Here is a 21,590-nt window from a genome sequence, read left to right as displayed (position 1 = left end):
CATATGAGCTGAAGGGGCAGAGGGAGAGGGAGAGAGAATCTCAAGCGGACTGCGTGCCAGCTCAGGTTGAGATTACAACCTGAGCCAAAACCAAGAGTGGAAGGCTTAACCGACTGCACCACCCACACACCCCAGTAAGAACTTTCATTTATTGAGCCCTTATTATGTCCCAGGCACTGAGTTAAGCACTGTACATTTATTAATCCACTTAATCTTCATGATAACCCTGTCTAGTGGGTGCTACGAAGTCCTTGTTTTAAAGATGAGGAAACAGTGACAGATTAGAACTGTGGTAAGTGGCCATGACAGATGTGAACCCTGGTGTTCTGGTTCCAGAGTCCCTGCTCTTAACTCTACACTTCATTTATGTCTGGTCTAAGGATAGTAAACAGAGAAGGAGCAGTGTGCTATTAAAAACAAGGTAAAATATATATAACAAAATTTACTGTTTTAACTATTTTTAAGTGTACAATTCACTGGCATTAAGTACACTCACTTTGTTGTGCAATTGTTACAACTATCCATCTCCAGAACTTTTTCATCTTCCCCAACTGAAACTGTACCCATTAAACAACAGCTCCTTTATCTATCTCTCTATCTGTCTTTAAACATTTTGGGGGGGCTCCTGGGTGGCTCAGTCATTAAGCGTCTGCCTTTGGCTCAGGTCATGATCCCAGGATCCTGGGATTGAGCCCCGCTTTGGGATTCCTGTTCGGCAGGAAGCCTGCTTCTCCCTCTCCCACTCCCCCTGCTTGTGTTCCTGCTCTTGCTCTCTGTCAAATAAATAAATAAAATCTTTAAAAAAAAAAACATTATTTTATTTTAGAGCATGAGTGTGTGCACAGGGGTGGGAGCAGAGGGAGGGAAAGGGAGAGAGAGAAGCAGACTCCCCGCTGAGTGCAGAGCCCTTCATGGGGCTCGAGCTCAGGGCCCTGAGATCATGACCTGAGCCGAAATCAAGAGTCAGTTGCTTAATCGACTGAACCACCCAGGTGCACCAACAAACAGCCCCTTTAAATCCCTCAACCATTCTACTTTATGTCTGTGTGAGTTTGACTACTCTAGGTATCTTCTATAAGTAGAATCATATAGTATTTACCCTTTTGTGTCTGGCTTATTTCACTTAGAATAATGTTCTCAGGGTTCATCCATGTGGTAGCACATGTCAGAATTACCTTCCTTTTTTTTTTAAGATTTTATTTATTTGAGAGAGAGAGAGAATGAGAGAGAGAGAAAGCACATGAGAGGGGGGAGGGTCAGAGGGAGAAGCAGACTGCCTGCCAAGCAGGGAGCCCAATGTGTCACTTGATCCAGGGACTCCAGGATCATGACCTGAGCCAAAGGCAGTCGCTTAACCAACTGAGCCACCCAGGAGCCCCAGAATTACCTTCCTTTTTAATGGCGATTAATATTCCATTATATGTATATATCACCTTTTGTTGATTCATGCATCAGTAGACATTTGGGTTGTTTCCACCTCTTGGCTATTGTGAATAATGCCATAAAGAACATGGATATTTATATATATAAATAGATATATAAATATCTTTTTAAGTACCTGCTTTGAATCCTTTTGGGTATATACCCAGAGGTGGAATTGCTGGATCAAATAGTAAATCTGTGTTTAATTTTTTGAGGACCTAGCAGTGTGCTTTTGAAAGCAGCTTTGAGGGAAAAAATTGGGACTCAGATTCTAAAGGGGAATTGAGTCAACACCCATTTATTGACCACCTTCTTAAATAGCCCTGGGGTGACACAGGAAGAGTCTTTGTCCCGGAAAAGTTTACATTCTTAGAAGGAAAGGCAAATATTCACATGATGATTTTACTACACATCAGTGGAGATTGAGTGCCGTAAGAGTCCACTACAGAGACTTGAAAGGAATTCAGAGGAGGGAGAACCTACCTTGGGTGGTGGAGGAGAGGACACTGAATGAGCAACTGGAGGGTGAAGCCTGAAGTCATAGATCCAGTTGAAGCAGGTTGTTGTTGTTTTTTTTAAAGATTGTATTTATTTATTTGCTAGAGACAGCATAGGCGAGAGAGAGTGAGCGAGAGTACAAGCAGGGGGAGCTGCAGGCAGAGGGAAAAGCAGGCTCCCTGCCGAGCAAGGAGCCCGATGTGGGACTCAATCCCAGGACCCTGGGATCATGACCTGAGCTGAAGGCAGCCGCTTAACCAACTGAGCCACCCAGGCGTCCCGAAGCAGGTTGTTAAATGAATGATCTTAGACATCTCAAAAGTACCCCCAGAGAGTGCTTTGGGGTGTTAGAAGGAATGGCATTATGTTGAAATTTGCACATGACTTGTAATCTCTTCCAGAGTTTGTGAATCCTGTTCTCTTCAGTTTACAGACCTGATTGCTTCTACTGCTTTGGAAGGTGTTTAAGAAACATAGTGAAGAAATTACAGACTTGGCACGTATGTCCCGGTTACCCTGTCAAGCTCAAGATAGATTAGTATGGCCAACTATTGTTTACTAATACCTACTTTCCTTCACATGTCTTCCTATTTGTACTTCAGTAAGTGGGTAGAAGAGGTATTATCTTGGGACTTTTATCTTTTTCTGGTTACAGCTTAAGTAAATAATTCTGGATACTCTTTTGTTAAGGTTAAGGTATTCCAGCAGCATACCCAGCAGGGTAGTCTGTATTCCGCCATTATTGAGTTATATTCTTCACAAATATTTCAAAGAATTTTGGTTTTGTGCCACTTTTTCTTTTTTTTAAGTAGGCTTCCTCCAACGTGGGGCCTGAACTCATGACCCAGAGATCAAGACCTGAGCTGAGATCAAGAGTCGGATATTTAACCGACTGAACCATCCAGGCGCCCCCTGCCACTTTTTTTTTTTTTTAAGATTTTATTTATTTGAGAGAGAGAGGGCAAGGGGCGGGGAGGGGAGGAGCAGAGGGAGAGGAACAAGCAGACTCTGCTTAGCACAGAGCCCAGTGTGGGGCTTGATCCCATGACCCTGAGATCATGACCTGAGCCAAAATCAAGAGTCGGATGCGTAACCAACTGAGCCACCCAGGCGCGACAGTTATCTGTCTTAATTGTCTTTTAACAACATATTAAAAATACCGAAAAACCTTGGCTTCCTTTAATTATGTAACTTTCTTTTTGGGTCTCTTTCTTCAAAAGACATACCTAGTGAGATTTGTTCTCATATATAATCAAACGTATAGAGGTTTTTGTCCCTATACGTTTGTGGGGCAACTGGTTTTCTTCAGCAAGAGCTGCACCAATGACTTAGTCCATCTAGACTGGGACTTAACTTTTGTGATAGCCTCAGTGCCTAGGATAATATTGGCACATAATAGGTGATAAAAAGTATACAAAGTGAACTCAAATTGCAATTTAAAGTTTGTTAACTAGAGGCTACATCTGTTTAGTTGCAATTAGCTTCAAAGTTAGACATTTATTTGTAGCAGTTTCCAAGGCATACCTCTCTTTTTTGACCTTCCCTTCTCTTGCTTTTGTACTACTCACCACCTTTCCGTCTTGTGTGTCTCCATGTTATTTGTACTTAGAGCATCATGGCTGCGGGTGCTTCCTCAGTCCTGCTGATATGATATCTTTGGGGACTTGAGGCTAATGAAGGATATACAGGTCTGTAATCCCTAATCTGCAGCTCTGAAACACAAGAATTTTTGTTTTTTGGTAAGTTTGGTTCCACAACTAATTAAGGGCCACCAGCCTGGTCTAGGCTGTCTCACTTGATGCAGAAGTGTGAATGTGCTTAATTAAGGAGAGTTACCTTGTATACTCTATCACCTTTCTAAAATCCAAACAATGGTGATAACTTCCAAATTTCTCTAACTGGGGACCTCTCCCCTGTACTGTAACTAAGCATAACCAGTGGCCCACTCCATATTTTCTCTTGGATATTTATTAGGCATTTGACTTCTTTTTTCTGTCTTTTTTATATTTGATCTTCAGCAAATCCTATTTGCTCTATATTCAAAATACTACCCAGAATATGATCACTTAATACCACCATCACCACCCTACTCCCAACTATAGCAGTGATTGCAAGTACATCTCTAGCTTGGATTATCAGTTACCTTAACTGTTCCCTCTGCTTTGTTATTCAGCATCTCTTTAGGCTTTTCTTAGCACAGCAGTCCAAGTGAGTCTTAAAACTTAACTCAGACCATGTCACTTTTCTGCTTAAAACCCACCAGTGACTTCCCATTTCAGTCTGATTATTAAGCTTGGGTCCTTATTATGACCTTTGAGAAGAAACACAATATGCTCTTTACCTACTACCCCCAACCCCATTACCTCTCTGATTTCATTTTCTACCAGTCTGTCTTTCCTCCATTCTGTTCCAGTTATACAGCCTTTTTGCTATTCTTGGAAAATATTAAGCACATATATGCATCAGGGTCTTTGCATTTCCTGTTCCCTCTACCTTTAATGCTTCCTCACTGATTTCCACATGGTTAGCTCTCTACTATTTTACCCAAAAGTTACCTTATTGGTGAGGTATTCTTTGGTCACTTGTATCTAAAATTTCAAAAACCCTTCTTTTTCTTCTTAGCACTTGTCACTGTCTAGTGTTCTGAACACTTTGTGTACTTTTTCTCCCTCTTCATGCAAACTTCATGAAGGAGGAGATTTTTGTTTGGTTTACTGCTATATCCCCAGCTCCTAGAAGAATGCCTGACACATAGTATGTGCTCAATATATATTAGAGGGTGCATGCATGAGTGAGTGAATGATTTGAGTTCTACCATAGACAAGACTGTATGCTATGCACAGTGGAGGATACAAAGCTGGTTAAAGGTGTACATGCCCAGGCCTGTGTGGGGGCAGACGGATAGCTAATAGGATAAAAGACAGGAAGAGGTTAAGTGACACATCTACCTATCCCGTTAACTGTCACGAGTCCTATTCTTTTTTTAGAGAGAGCAAGAGAGTGTGGGGCGGGGAGGGACATAGGGAGAGGGCAAGAGAGAATTGTAAGCAGGCTCCACACTCAGCACAGAGCCCGAAGGGGGCTTAATCTTATGGCCCTGCGATCATGACCTGAGCCAGAATTAAGAGTTGGATGCTTAACTGGCTGAGCCCCCCAGGCGCCCCTCAAGTCCTATTTACAGTGCTTTCTTGATAGCTGTAGCTAGCTTATCTTCTGTTATTTATGCTCAGTCTGTTTTAGACCATTCTCAGTTAATTTATAGAAACCTCGTTACGGGGCGCCTGGGTGGCTCAGTCGGTTGGGTATCTGCCTTCAGCTCAGGTGATAATCCTGGGGCCCTGCGTCGGGCTCCCTGCTTAGCGGGGAGTCTGCTTCTCCCTCTGCTTCTCCACCTCCCCCCTGCTCGTGCTCTTTCTTGCTCACTGTCTTTTAAATAAATAAAATCTTAAAAAAAAGAACCTTGTCACATAAATGTTCATATCCTTTAGGACTACAGAATGATTTCCTTCTTTCCTATTCTCATTCTATTAATACTTAAAATTTTTGTTTACTTCATTTTGAAATAATTTTAGACTTCAAAAGAAGTCGCAAAAATACTGCAAAGAATTGTTGTATAACCTTCACCCAGATTTCCCAAATGTGTTTTACAAAACTGTAGTACAGTGATCTAGATAAAAAAGTTAACATTGATACAATTTTTAATACCTTTTGAATTGAACTAAAGTTTCCTGTTCATTTTCTGCCTACAGAATCAGTATCATTAGGACCCAATTTTTTTTTTTGAGTTTTTTTTTTTGAGTTTCTTTTTAAGCAGTACTAACTACCTGTAAAGATTTAAATTTCATGACTTTATTCTTTATTGTAGGTCTTTAAAAGAACAAAGAGAGGCACCTGGGTGGCTCAGTCTGTTAAGTAGCTCCCCCACCCCCACACTCTTGCTCTCCCCCCCCAAAAAAAACAAGAACAAAGAGAGAATTTACTTACTTTCTTTTTAATGGGATAAACTCATTTTAGCTATTACCATTTATACATCTGAACTATATTCTGGGATCTTAATGATCTTAGTTTTCCTATAGCTTGAAACATTTTGGTATTTCATCATCCTAGGAATTATTTCATCATTGCTCATCAGTTATTCCCTATTCTAAAAAAAACTAAAATAATAAGAAAAGGGAAGAATGATGGCATTGCCTAGAAGGATAATGCAGTGGTAAAATAAGTCATCATTGTTACACTTCAGTTTTCTTACTGCTTTGCCTGAAGCATTACAGTATCTTCCAAGACAGTGTACACGTTGGGAGATACCATCTTAAACAATCTGTAAGACATTAGCATCTGGGGAATCTGAGTGAAAGTTATATGACCATTTTTTATACTATTTTTACAACCTTTTTAAGCTTTCAGGAAACATATTTGGTAATCCTTAATTTTTTTTTTTTTTGCCTCCTGTAATGGCAAAAAGAAGAAAACTAACAGAGGAAGACCCCTCACACCAGAGGAGCTAGTAGACAAATGCAGTCCAGCAGACAGAAGCAGGCTAGATTGGGGTGATGATGGTAAAATTGACTGTGAGCCAGTTCACAGACTGTATAGTCTTCAGATGACAATATGATGAATTTTCTCAGAATGAAGAATTTACATGTGCACCATGTATTTTTGGGGGGCGGGTAAGAAATAATGATATCCTCATCCAGGTAGTCATTCAGCAGGAAGGACTTCAGAATGAAGTGTTTCACCATGAATTAAAACCATTTCAATTTGCTAAAAGGGTATACGATTGTATCCTTTCATCTTCTAGGATGTTTATGCACCAAAACTGACTTGTGAGTGGACCTTTGCTAAAGGCAGGTGTACAGAGGTGATTGGAAGGAAACACGACATAGAAATTAAAAAACAACATTGGATCAATTGTTCTAATTGGCGTTTATTAGCCTAAAACTGAGAGTGTTTGCAGTTATGGAGCAAAGAAGATGATTGTCCTTGCCAATAAAATTAAGAATTAAATTCTCAAAGTACTGTGTGTGGTGATGCAAAAAAAAGAAAAAAAAATCCCAAAGTGATGATAAGCTAGAACTTTACTAGAGATGTATCTGAAATCAAAATTTACCGAATGGCTATGTTCCAACTTCATGTTGTGATAGTTGGTGACTACTCAGTTGCATTTTAAAGGATATTGCTTATTTTGGGTATTTATATCTTCAAAAGCAGGAATATAGGAAATAAAAATTAGGATTTGCTATTTAACTTCTTTTTTAGAAAATTTACTTATTTTTATTTTGGAGAGGGGGAGAGAGAATCTCACGCAGACTCCCTGCTGAGTGTGGAGCCCAACCCAGGACTTGATCCCACAACCCTGAGATCATGACCCCAGCTGAAATCAAGAGTCAGATGCTTAACTGACTGAGCCACCCAGGCGCCCTTTTTTTTCCTTAAGATTTATTTATTTAATTTAGAAAGTGTGTGTGCACAGGTGCTTGTGGGAGTGGGGGAAGGGATTAGGCAGAAGGGGCAGAGGGAGAGATACCCAAGCAGACTCCACGGGTGTAGAGCCCAAAACGAGGCTTGATCCCACCATCGGGTGATCACGACCTGAGTGAAAATCCAGAGTCCCAACGCCCAACCAACTGAGCCACCTGGGTGCTCCTAGGCGCTCCTTCTATTTAAGTTCTTAAAGTTTCTAATAAAGTTGTTTTTCACCCAAATGGTAAATGATAAGTTTTTCTGATACACCAAGGGTTCAAGGTAAGTCACATGAGAGATATATTTTGAATCAAGATGACTGTTCTGAGCTACCTTGCTAAAAATTGTTGTCATACCACAGTATGACATAATCCCACCAAAGCTCACAAAAGGTATGTACATTTGGGGTTAGCATTATATTAGATCCAGGTTTCTCAACCTGGCACTACTATATTTTGGCCAAATAATTCTTTGTTGTGGGGGGTTATCCTGTGCATTTTAGGATGTTTGGGAATTCATGAGATGCCAATTGCACTCCTGTCCCCTAACTATGACAACCAGAAAATGGCTTCTGACATTGACAAATGTGCCCGGGAGGGTGGCAAACTATTCTGGTTGAGGCCCACCTCATTAGAAGAATGTAAAACTGATTCTGGGAGGCTTGGGTATTAGATCTTGTGTTTTAAGAAGAATGGGTTGTTAATTTTGTTGAGCTATTAGTCTCTGTAAAATGGAAAATCTAAATAGATTGCCTTTTTCATTTATTCTGGGATACTTTTCCTTTTCTAGCAGATCTAAATCCAGAAGTGGATTTTTTTGTTTTAAGATTTATTTTTATTTATTTGAGAGAGAGTGTGTGAGGGTGCACAGAGGGAGGGGCAGAGGGAGAGGGAGAGGGAGAAAGAGTCTTAAGCAGACTCTGCTGAGCGCAGAGCCTGATGCAGGACTTGATCTCACAACGCTGAGACCAGGACCTGAGCTAAAACCAAGAGTTGGATGTTTAACTGACTGTGCCACCCAGGTGCCCCTCCAAAAGTGGATTTTTGGACAGGTTTTGAGGTTGACTATGGTGGGCAACTGCACTGGATTGAAGTACATAATTACATTTCACTATATGCTTTGATAAAAATCTATTTGCTTTTGAAGAGAAACTTTCCATTTTTCCGCAGTATTTATTGATGTAAACTGACCAGGACACATTTTAATATGATTTTATGTGATGCTGACCGCCAATAAGAGAATAATTTCAGAGGATTTTTTTAATTACATAAATAAAGGAATTTAAAAATGTGGCTAATTGAGGATAACAGTACAAAATTAAGAGGCACTGTAAAGGGTCAACCATAAATTAAATGCATTTCCAAAAGAAAGTTGTATACTTAAAAGCCTCCAGATAGAGCACTTTAGTTTGTTCCATACACTCTCTTACTTTGAGCTTATCTTGACTTAAATTGTTACCTGTATTTAAGCCAATTTATGAATTTATTATTTATTATTTATTTTTGTACATAAATAAAGCAGGGCTCACTCTCACAACCCTCAGATCAGGACCTGAACTGAGATCAAGAGTCGGATGCTTAACCTACTGAGCCACCCAGGTGCCCCTGATTTGTAAAATTTAATCTAAATGAAAAGATAGATTTTTTAAAGTTGGATTTTCCATTTGGATTTTAATAAGCATGGGGAACTGTCTGAATTTCTAAGAGGCCAACTTTTTACTGTAATGAAAGACATTTTGGGTTGTAGAACTAGAAAATTGGTTTTTATATTTATTGTTCTGAAAGGGTTAGCTTTTACTTCAGCCCTTCTAAAATTTGTCTGAAATGTGACACAGTGACTTGTCACTTGTTCTACCCTATTCCAGAAGACTGCCCTGCAATATCAGAATTATCCTGCTCTGCTTGCTTTATTTGGGAATTATGATTTCTTCGCATGATGATTTGGAGCTATCCCCACTTTTTATTATAACACATGGCCAGGTGACTTTTTAATGTTCTGCTGCCATTGTTCACATTAGTCCTTCTTCACTAGTTTCTGTCCTTCAAAGTGCTTTTTTCCTTGTTTAAATTCTGTCTTCATAGACTAGAGTTCTGATAACAGGGTAAGCTCCAAATCTGAAACAGTTGGAGACCATAGTAGCAGATGAAAATCATGTCAGCTGAAGCAGGGCTTGAAAGTAGCTCTGTGTCTGACTCTTGTGGCTCCATTATTTGGCATTCAAATACTTCATAGTCTGGAATTTCACTGTACCTCTCTGCAAGCAGGATACTATTGTCTGTCCAGTATTTCTACTCCAGATTGGTCATGCATTCCAAGGAGAAAGAGTCTAACTCCTTGCCATGTGACTTTGAACAGGTCACTTAATTTCTTTTGAATATCACTTTCCCTCTAAATAGTGTTCTGGGTGTGCCCATCTGACAGGACTCTTGGGAGGAGCACACTGACTTACAGCAGTCGTGTTTGGAAGATCCATTGTGGGGCAGGGAATCTGTCCTATTCAGTGCCTGGTCCCTCACATAAAGCACAGGGTCTGGCATGTGTAGATTCTTGGGAATTATTTGTGGAGTAAATGAATTGGCAAAGACTGTAAGTGACTCATTATCACCTGTAGGTCCACAGTTACTGTAATATTTTAATCTCATCCTGTGTACCCCCTGTGCCCTAATTCATTCCTAATTTTCAAGATAAAACCAAACATTTACCTTCTCTGTAGAGTTTTTTCCAGTGTACACATTTCTACTCCTTACCAAATTTATAGTACTTATTATAGTATTGTACCACTCATGAACTGGTTTGTATTGTTAACCTTTCCTCCCAATATTTTATTAAGAACAATTTCAAATACACAGCAAAGTCGATAGAATTTTATAGCGAATACCCATATACACACTAGATTTTATATTACCATTTTTATAGTACTTGCTTTGTCATATATGCATTCCTCCATCTATTCATCCAAACTATTTTCTAGATGTATTTCAAAGTAAATTTCAAACATTAGTACACTTTCACCTAAGTACTTGAGCATGCTATCCTTATTTAGAGTTCAGTATTTGTTTATAGCTTTTTCCTTCTGATGCAAAATTTACAATGAGATGCACAAATCTTAATACATTGTGTGTGGGTGTTGAAATCACACCGTATATATTCTGTAGCTTGTTCTTTTCATTTAATAGTATGTTTTGGAGGACTTTCTTTATAGAGGAACCCCAATCTAATTGCTACATAGTTTTCCCAATATGGATGTATCAAGTTCAGTTATTGATAGACATTTAGATTTTTCATAATTTGCTGCAGTATATATACTTGGCAGATGTATAGGATAGACACCTGGAAGTGAATTGCTAGGTAGAAGGGTATGACCATTTTATTTTATTATTTTTTTTTTTAAAGATTTTATTTATTTATTTGAGAGAGATAGAATGAGAGTTAGAGAGCACAAGAGGGAAGAGGGTCAGAGGGAGAAGCAGACTCCCTGCCGAGCAGGGAGCCCGATGTGGGACTCGATCCCGGGACTCCAGGATCATGACCTGAGCCGAAGGCAGTTGCTTAACCAACTGAGCCACCCAGGCGCTCCCGGGTATGACCATTTTAAATTTAAAAATTTAATGGATACCACAAGTTGCCAACCACATAGTCCATGCCGATGAAAACTTCTGCCAGTAGTATTTCCCTCTACCCTCACCCACACTCAATATCATCATTTTCTTTTAATTTTTGCCTGTTGCTTTGGGGGTAAGTATCATTTTACTTTTTATTTCTTTGATTACTAGTGAGGCTGTATATGGTCTTCCCAAGTGGTTTTTAAGCTTTTATAGGACACATACCACCTTCTTATCTGTTACCTGAGTATTTGCTAATTGAAAGAGTGAACGCTGCCAAAGCCTTCCCACTTTGTTGGGTTGAGGGTGAAAGGACGAATGAGCTAAGTGTGGGAGAGGTTAAAGAAAGCTGACGTTGCTCAGTGCATGCATGTCTTAAATAAGTAAAGGGACTCTTCTCCCTTTATTTCTTATTCTGTGAGAGGTAGGAGATACTGAGGTGGTTAGGAATTTTGGCTCTGGAGGTAGATTTGGTGGATTGACATTCCAGCTTTGCCTATTAGCTGTGCAGCCTTGGGCAGTTTACTTAATCCTTATATTTCAGTTTCCTCATTTATAAAATAAGGAATAACAGCAACTTGCTTATAGGGTTGTTGTGGGGATTATAATAATATTTATAAATTGTGTAGAATGGTGCTTGGGATTCATTATATCCTAAATATTATATTAACTATTAACTCTTATTTTTTTCCCTTCTGCATGGTCAGTATTTGAGTGTGTGATGTGGTAGGACTGTGGGGAATGCAGACAAAGTTGTAAAGAACCCTACCTTGAAGAAGCTTTGGATGTTGGAAAAGCCCTGAAAAGACCAGACTGGATTCCTAGCCAGAATATTACTAGACTTTTAGTGTCCTGCAGGAAAGAAAGTGTCCCTCCACAGAGGAATATTATTAATAAGGGATTCTGGAATCTCCTTAGTGTTAAGGAATGTTGGAGTGAGAAATAACCTAGAAATGATCTTTTCCAGCCATGTCATTTTAGTCATTTTTTTTTAAGATTTTATTTGACAGAGAGAGAGAGAGATAGAGAGGGAACACAAGCAGGGGGAGAGAGAGAGGGAGAAGCAGGCTTCCCACAGAGCAGGGAGCCCGATGCGGGGCTCGATCCCAGGACCCTGAGATCATGACCTGAGCCGAAGTCAGACGCTTAACGACTGAGCCACCCAGGCGCCCCCAACCATGTCATTTTATAGTTGGAGAAACAAACTCACACGGAATGAGGAAGTTGTTGAAATGTACATAGCTCCTTAAGTTGGCAAGTCTAGAACCATCGTCCTTTTACTCCTGGCCTACTGCTCTTTCATGATAGCATTTAATTGTTGAAACAACTGATATTTTAAAAATTAGACCACAATTATGGTACTAGGTTTTGAGAGGTTAGAAAGAAGCACTTGAATGTTTTTGTAGCATGTGAATGTGTCGTTGACATTAGGAATGATGGCATTTGAGAAGAAAACTAGAGAATAAAGAAAGGAAAGGTGTATTTTCGTGTTTTTAAATTGGAGGTTATTTTTCAACTCCATAGTCCCAGGTTAATTCAGACTATGTTATTATTTAAACTTCTGTCTTTGAGTTATGATACACTGTCCACTGTGGGGCCTGTGTGTGCAAGCATGCACTTAAACTAGCCAGTGATCATCTTCAGGATGAAGTAAATAGTTCGTTTTGGGAGTTGAGCTTATAATAAATTTGGGCGACTGGTCCTAAGTTGTACACATTACATTGGGGTGTGAATTGGTTTGCATATCAATGCTTTTGGTTTCTGCAGGTTTTGTGGTGCATCCCTGAGCATGAGCGCAGAATGAAGCGACGTTTGGATGACCAGGAGTCACCGGTGTATGCGGCCCAGCAGCGTCGGATCCCTGGTAGCACAGAGGCTTTCCCTCACCAGCACCGGGTGCTTGCCCCTGCCCCTCCTGTGTATGAAACAGTGTCCGAGACCATGCAGTCAGCCACAGGAATTCAGTACTCCGTGACACCCAGCTATCAGGTAAGCTGGAGCCCAGCAAGGGACTCAGTGTAAGGGAGGGGCATTGGTGATTATGTCCAATGAAAAAAAATTGTATTAAGCATCCAGTTAGATACAAAATTATATTTATAGGATATCTGTAAGTAAGATATAACAAATAACAAAAACAATGTATATTTGGGTAATCACCACACAGGTTTTTAATTATTTCTATTTTTTAAATGTTTTTAAGTAATCTCTGCACCCAGTGTGGGACTTGGACTCACAACCCCAAGATCAAGAGTTGCATGTTCCACTGACTGAGCCACCGAGGAGCCCCTTAAAGATTTTATTTTTAAGTAATCTTCATACCCAACTTGGGGCTTAAACTTACAACCTTGAGATAAGAGTCACATGCTCTACCCACTGAGCCATCAGGCACCCTTATATATTTTTCTTTAACTCACTTTTTTTCACTCAGTGTGGTTCCCGAGGCTTACCCCTATTTTTATGTGTAAATAATTGAGTCATTTTCACTCTTTTATGAACTATATGAATATATCCCATCAACTTATCCATTTTTCTTTTGCTGTACTCTCAGGCTGTTACCAGATTTTTATTTGTAAAGGTGCTATGTGACTGTTTCTCCTGGTGCAGTGGTGCTCACAGTGGCAATCCATGACAAGATAAGCTTGCACCAGAATTTAAATCAATGTGCTACTTTGTTTTAAATTAAAAAAAAGAAAGTGTTGCCATGGGGAAACAAAGGCAGCTGAATTAAATAGTGTGCTTATTAGTGAAGCAGTTGGTTTACATTGTGGTGCAAACTCCTTATCTTCTTGCAGCCCGCTCAGCAGGTTTGAGGGCACATGAAGAAGAGTTTTTCAGGTATCTAGGAGAGGGATTGCTGGGTCATAGGGTGTGTGCGACTTCTCCTTTAGCAGGTAATGTCAAATTGTTTTTCAGAACTGTACCAATTTATATTTCCACCAGCATTGTATATTCCTATCATTCCATGCCCTGACCAGTGCTGATCTTTCATCTCTTATCTCTTTACTCTGTTTTGTAGAAATGGAAGAAATTTGTTTTTTGCCTTTTTTAATTATGAAAGTAAATATCACCATGTTTTTTTGTTTTGTTTTGTTTTGTTTTGAAAAATGATCCAAGATGACTTCTTTCTCTGACCCTTCGGACTTTGAGCCATTCGTGATTTCTTGGGTATCTATACTCACCTGCCTACCTATCTATATACACTTCTATTTTTATGTAATTTGAATGATACAGTATACACTGTTCTGCTATTTGCTCTTTCCACTTAATATATAGTGGACAACTTTCCACTTAAATACATATGTATAGATCTAAGTAATTTTTAAGAAATCACTGCATTTATAATATTCCATTCTAGGTCAATCTGAATCATAATTTATTTTACTGGTCTGGAGAGGCCTTCTTCATTCACTAACACTAACATGTTAGCGACTTTTAAAAAGTTATGTATTGGAAACATAAATTAGTGTAAACTTTCTTGAGAGCAATTTGACAGTTATGGCAGATTCCTTAATTACTTTTTGACCTAGCAATTCCATAACTCCATAAATTTCTCAGAATTTATTATAAGAAGACAAGGAAGAGGGGAATCCAGGTGAAGTAGGAGATGGTGATTCCTTAGGTGTCATTCTTTCTCAGGAGTCCCCTTTGCAGTAGTACCATGCCCTCCTATGAGACTGAGGGCCACAGTGAGAGGACTTTAGTTAGATCTTGGAAGAATCTTTAGTTAGATCTTGGAAGAAAGGTTGCTTGTTTTTCTTGGGTGATTACTTTTATCTGAACAGATTGATGACTGTTTCCTATACTTGGGATAGTTGCATCTATTCATATATTAGAAACTATAATGTGCTCACATAAAGCTAGTCATCTCAAGTATTTATAAGCTCCAATTAAGCCTTTTAAAAAACTGTTCAAAACATGTATGTTGGAATATAGAAGCTCAGAATAATAATCCTTGCTAGAGATATATTAGAGCTTTCAGAATTGTCCAAATAGTTTCTTTTTACTCCTAATGTGTAACTATTGTTTGTGGGGATTTGTAAGTAGTTGTCTATTTCCCACCCTCCCCTCTGTCCAGGGGAATCTTTATAAATTTGTGGGGACTTCAAAAAAAAAATTAATCCTCTCTTACATTGTAGTATACAACTTCCATTGTTTAGATTAAGTCTCACGTTGTTTAGTCTTCTTATTTTGGAGATGTGCAAATCAAGGATATTGTCCTTCCTTAGTTGTCTTCTGTGGTGATTAACAGTTCTGAAACAGGAAAATAAAAAAAGCTTTGGAAATTTTGTGTAGCATTTTTCGCAATAGAAATGGAAGGAAAGGAGCTTGTGTTTTATTTCACTCTAAGCTTATAAGAGAATGAGAGAAAGAATAGAAAATAATTATGTTTGAGGCCAAACCACTAACAATTTGGAAGAAAGTTTTGTTTAGCAAATAAGGATAGGCAAAATAAATAGGGATAGAAATAGAAAATAAGGATAAGCAAAATAAAGCAAAATAAAAGTCATCTCTAATTCCATCACCACAAGATAAAATGCTAACATTTTGCTATATATTTGTCACCTAAGGTTTAAAATCTTTTTATTGATTCATAGATACTGCTTTCTAAAAAAATATTTAAAAGTTTAAAACCATATGCAGCACATGAATACATTTAACTCAGAGATTATGAACATTTTATAATGTGAAAATATATGTATCTATATTAGTGCTATTCAGAGTGTGGTCCACAGATGGCTGATGTGCATAGTTTATTATTAGTCTATTATGACATGTGTATAGAAATTGAGAGTATTTAGAAACTTACAGCGATTTGGACATAGTAATTTTGTAATATATCTGTAAAATGTGGGGATGGAAATTACGGGCTTACTTATTTTTCATTCCACTTCTCTAGTAATTCATTTTTATCATATTTTATAAAAGTAGTGGCCCATGATGAATTGGAATTGAAGAAAAAAACAAGATGGGACCTTTGCCATAGATAGTTTGAGAAGTATTGAGCCATATAATTTTTAATAGTGGCAGAGAATTCTGTTGTAATATGGGTGATTTCATTTCACCAGTTCCCTTTTGTGGGAAATTAGGATTTCTAATTACTGATGGTCCCCGACTTAGGATAGGATAGTTTGACTTCCAATTTTTCTTTTCTTTCTTTTTTTTTTTTTTTAAGATTTTATTTATTTATTTGACAGACAGTGAGAGAGGGAACACAAGCAGGGGGGAGTGGGAGAGGGAGAAGCCGGCTTCCTGCTGAGCAGGGAGCCCAATGTGGGGCTCGATCCCAGGACCCTGGGATCGTGACCTGAGCCGAAGGCAGACGCTTAACGACTTTTTAAGGGCATGCAGGCGCCCCTCCAATTTTTCAAATTTATGATAATGTGAAAGTGATTTATAGTAGAACCCATACTTGGAATTTTGACTCTGGGTCTTTTCTCAGGCTAGCACTATGAAGTACTGTAGTCTCGTCTGATGCTGGGCAGTGGCAGCCTCCGCTCCTGGTCAGCCACGCGATCACGAGGGTAAACTACCGATACCCTCAGGCCATTCCAGTTTTTCTCTTAGTATAGTAGTCAACATATTACCTGAGATATTCAACACTTTCTTATAAAATGGGCTTTGTGTGAGATGATTTTGCCCAACTGTGGCTACTGTAAGTGTTCTAAGCACATTTAAGGTAGGCTAGGCTGAGTTATGATGTTTGATAGGGTAGCTGTATGAAATGCATTTTCAACTTAGGATATTTTTAGCCTAAAATAGATTTATCGGGATGTAACCCCATCATAAGTCAAGGAAGAGCTGTAATTCTGTGTGTGTGTGCAAAGGTACACATGCATGTCTTCTAGATGCATCTGGGGAAGAATGTAGAAGCCTTGACGTTTTTTGTCTGCCTTTTGTCGCCCCAGGTTTCAGCAGTGCCTCCGAGCTCTGGCGGTCACGGGCCCAGCATCACAGCGGTTCACAGTGGCCACCATCACCCGGCCGCTGTGCAGCCCCATGGAGGCCAGGGGGTCCAGAGTCATGCTCATCCCGCCCCGCCAGTCGCACCAGTGCAGGGACAGCAGCAATTTCAGAGGCTTAAGGTGATATTCAGCTCCTCTTCTTCCATTAAAAAGTTCTGTCTCTCAGCAGGAAGCATCGGCTTCAGTCTATTAGTAGTGGCATTATAACTTTTAACATGCCAGACTAGGGGTTGAATCACGAGTTTTACTTTGTTTTTGTTTTAAAACCTACTTAGATTTCCCATCTTACCCTCAGTGCCTGATCCAGAGAATTACATTCAAGAAATGTTCTTGGAATGTATGAATGCATGGTACTCAGACGTGTCAGGATAGAGGGACTGTTTTCATACGCAATAAACAAGGTCCATTTTTTTGGATATCTCCTTTTGAACTCTTAGTTCTTAGTATGGCAGAAGGTTTTATTGAGCATACACGTGGTTGGCTACGGTCCTGTACAGTAACTGGGTCCAGTATTACCTTACGATTTAATCTTTTTATCCCTGCTTATAAATAGCTGAATGGGCTGGCATCTTCCAGTCCATCCTTGTAAAACACATGCTCCTTTTTTGGGAACCTTTATAAAGATTGGGGAAGACTATAATTGTGAATGAAGTGTCAGTGTTTTCATCTGTTCTGCTGAGTATGTGCTGTAGGTTTTCAGTGCTTTTGAAATTCATGAGGCATCTGTGGAGAAGTGGAGCTTGTGTTCCCAGCTAACCCTCTCTCTGCTTACTGGAATGTTACTTTTCAAAATAAGTAATTGTTGGAGTAAGTGTTCCAGATTTCATTTTTTCTAATTTTACATTTATATAAAATTTCTTTTTTTTTTTAAGATTTTATTTATTCATTTATGAGAGAGACAGAGAGAGAACAAGCAGGGGGAGAGGCAGAGGGAGAGGGAGAAGCAGACTCCCTGCTGAGCAAGGAGCCCCATGCTGGACTCGATCCCAGGACCCTGGGATCATGACCTGAGCCGAAAGCAGACGCTTAACCATCTGAGCCACCCAGGCGCCCTTATATAAAATTTCAAATCGAGTTGCAAGAAATACAAATTAAAGAACTATAAAGAAATGGGATGTTGGGTCTTCATTTGGTCCTATCAGCCTAATTAAATAGTGTCCAGGTGGGAATGAAGAGTATACCCTTGAAGAATACTTCCATGTGTAGCAAACATTTCGGCCCTCTGTTTTCCTTGATACTTAAATCTAGTTCTCCCTAATCCCTGCCCACATTGGTTTGAGTTCTCAGGGACTTGTTTAATTTTGGCCTAAGGAAACTAAATGCTACATAAATATATAAAGCATACCAAAACTAAACTATATAGAGGGATTTTGTAAAATTTATTTTGTCTATATTAAGTAATTAAGAGTTGACTATACTTAAAAAAAAAAGAGTTGGCTATACTTAGGCTTAGTCTTTAAAGAGAATACAAATTATTTGGGCCTGAAACTTCACTCTGGGCTCTATCTTTGGGAAAATTTGTGTAAGCTATATTGATGTTTTTCTTAAAACATTTTGCCTGTCTCCTTGTAGAGTGATGGCTGTGTACCAAACTGTATTATTGCCATGAACTTAGCATTTCACAAAGTCCTGAAAATATTTTTTAAAGTTGGTTGGTATGATTTAATTCAGCAATTAGTTAATACCTTAATGATGCCAAAGAGCTTCTAAACTTGCTGTTAAACTAACAGAAATGTTTATTTCTATAGGCTTTTTCAGCCAGTCCTATGAAAGCACAGCACTATTTTACTCTTCTCCCTGACTTGGGTATAAGTATACAGATGTGCCTTGTCTGTTTTACAGAAACAGTCAAGGAAGCAAGAAAGCGTTCTGGAGTTGAGGTTATAGAGTGAGTCATGGGCGGAGTCAGTTGCTCTGTTCCTTCTCTTCTCACTCTTGTATATGATTCCTGGATACAATAACGTGTTGAATTCCCGTTCTGATGAGGAGGGGTAAAGTGCTTTTTTGTGCCTCCATTGTAGCTTCATTCAATGTATTCCCACATTGCCTGCCATTTTTGGATCAGTCTTAAAATGCTTTACAAGCATTTGAATCAACTTCAATAAACTATTTATATTCTATAATGAGGAGTGTTCAGTGAAAATACTTAGGTTATTTCAAGCATCAGCATTGTCTATACTTTCTTTTTTGTCTTTGGCAGATTGATGACAAGAAAGATTTGAATAATTTCAGGCATGTTTGATGTGATTTAGCTACTTGTTGAATGCTAGCAGCATAGATATTTGGCACATCTTTAGCAAGTTCTCTTTACAGTTGTTTGTGTTTGTTTCCCCTACAAGATTGTGAACTTTAAGAGGTTAGGGACCTCAATAATAAAGGCCTGTTGAAGTGAGCCAAGAAAATACATCAGCAGACTTGGGGCCTCCCCAAGTACTTCCCTAGGACTGTAGCTTCAGAAGGACCAGCTCCAGGTTGTTTTCTTCTAAGCTGTGGTTCCTAGAGCCTCATACACTCTTTTGTAAAGAGTTGAACTATACTTTAGGTAATGAGAGAATTTCCTCACTATGTTTACATACAGATAGTATGTTTGTTTATTGGGGTGGAGGGGCAGAGGGAGAGAGAAAATCTTAAGCTGGCTCCTAGCCCAGCATGGAGTCCGACACCGACCTCAATCTCACAATCCTGAGATCATGGCCTAAGACGAAATCAAGAGTCGGATAAGCCACCCAGGCCCCCAGATAGTTCATTTATAATGTGGTTGTCATGCTGGGTATTTTTTAAGCATAGTGTTGGTTTATAACTAATTTAAATAGTAGTTCACTGTGACCAGTACCTTTTTTTCTCTAGACATAAACATATCACATAATTTCTTTGATTCAGGCAGCTGCACTTTTTCTCTCTGTAGTAATTATTATTATACCATAGCATGCTTACTTTTTTATTCACAATTTTGTGTTTATTTTTGACAATCTTCCTTTGTCATGTGGTTGTGAATACTATTCTTTTTTTTTTTAAGATTTTATTTATTTATTTTGACAGAGAGACAGAGAGAGAGGGAATACAAGCAGGGGGTTTGGGGGAGGGAGAAGCAGGCTTCCCACTGAGCAGAGAGCCCAATGTGGGGCTTGATCCCAGGACCCTGGGATCATGACCTGAGCTGAAGGCAGACGCTTAATGACTAAACCACCCAGGCGCCCCGTGAATGCTATTCTTAAATATCTTCCAAAGTCTTTGTTTCTTCTGCAAACTTAGTTTTATGTTCCATCACCTTGATCATTAATGAAGCATTTCAGTATGGAAAGTTCTGAATATGAAGGGGGAGGAGCAAAGGGAGAGAGAGAGAATCTTAAGCAGGCTCCTCTCCCAGCCCAGGGCCCGATGCAGGGCTTGATCTCACCACCCTGAGATCATGACTTGAGCCAAGATCAAGAGTTGGATGCTTAACCTACTGAGCCAGCTAGGCACCCCTAAACTGTTTGGGGTTTTTTTTGGTCTTTGTTTTGTTTTTAAAGATTTTATTTATTTGAGAGAGAGTGGGAGCACGAGTGAGGGGAGGGGCAGAGGGACAAGCAGACTCCCCGCTGAGTGTCAAGCCAGACTAGAGGCTTGATCCCAGGACCTTGATATCATGACCTGAGCCGAAGTCAGGTGCTTAACCGACTGAACCACCCATGCGCGCCACCCCTATACTGCTTTTTAATAAGATTTACAAGGCCTTTTGGGGTCTAGATCCTGCTTGCTCTCCTGTCTCTTCTCTTGTCATTCTTCCTGCCACGTTCCTCCTTTTCACCACAGATCCTTCAGCCAAACTAAACTGTTTTCAGTTTTCCCAGTCTACCAGATGGTGTCCTGTCTGGGATTTTGCTCATGATGCTTCCTCTGACTTTCTTTGTAGGTCTGTCTTCGTTTGTGCTAACTTGTACTCATCCTTAGGACTCAGTTTAGATTTAGACGTCACTTCTTGGGGAAGCCCTCCTTTATGTGCCCATGGGTTTTTCTTAGTGCAGAAGTGCCCTTCCCATGTGCCCTCTGGGCATTCGGTGATCCCCCATTTATCCCGCTGTATTAGAATTCCCAACTAGATGTGAATGAACTTCTGTAGAGCAGGGGCTGTGGCTTTTTTGTCATTGACTCCTTAGTACCTCATGTTGGGCCTGGTGTGGTATGTTGTAGCTTAGTAGATATTTGTGAAATGAATAAATGAATGAATAAGTGAATACTATATTAATGTGATGATTTTTTCTCTAATCATTCTCCCCAAAATTATCCAAGGCAAGGCTACAAATTTTATGAATTGATTTTTATTTTAAGCTTGAGTCTTATTGGCATCCATACTAATTTTTTAATACTCTCATGTATATTTACTATATTTTTATTTCATTTAGTACGTTAATTTTATTTAGGCATAAATCATTTGTTTTTTAATAATTCTTGGTTTACTTTCTTTTTATAACCTTGAGATTTATCCCTACCTCAGGTGGAGGATGCGCTGTCCTATCTTGACCAAGTGAAGCTGCAATTTGGTAGTCAGCCTCAGGTCTACAATGATTTCCTTGACATCATGAAGGAATTTAAATCTCAGAGGTAAAAGATCTCTGTGGTTGTATTCAAGCTTTGTGCTTGAAATGTTGATTTTGGAGGGAGG

The 21,590-nt window shown here is 39.3% G+C and overlaps 1 protein-coding gene across 3 annotated transcripts in view; it reads left to right on the top strand.

Moving 5' to 3' along the window:
• The window catches only part of SIN3A (SIN3 transcription regulator family member A), a 71,090-nt gene that overhangs the window by 7,583 nt on the left and 41,917 nt on the right, over positions 1-21,590 (top strand). For 2 of the 3 annotated variants that reach the window (XM_028100031.2, XM_028100029.2), the window contains exons 2-4: positions 12,750-12,971; positions 16,889-17,065; positions 21,423-21,529. In XM_028100031.2, coding sequence (XP_027955832.1) covers positions 12,783-12,971; positions 16,889-17,065; positions 21,423-21,529 — 473 coding nt within the window. In that variant the 5' untranslated portion in view covers positions 12,750-12,782. Of the gene's footprint in view, positions 1-2,284; positions 2,421-12,749; positions 12,972-16,888; positions 17,066-21,422; positions 21,530-21,590 lie in introns of those variants that run through there. The other variant, XM_028100030.2, reaches the window with a different exon arrangement.

This window comes from Eumetopias jubatus, unplaced genomic scaffold, assembly GCF_037043125.1.
Source record: "Eumetopias jubatus isolate StellerSeaLion01/CBP00866 unplaced genomic scaffold, mEumJub1_p1.0 scaffold_7, whole genome shotgun sequence".
Taxonomy (NCBI): domain Eukaryota; kingdom Metazoa; phylum Chordata; class Mammalia; order Carnivora; family Otariidae; genus Eumetopias; species Eumetopias jubatus.
Note: the sequence above shows the minus strand (reverse complement) of the source record. Positions and strands in the feature narration are given on the sequence as shown.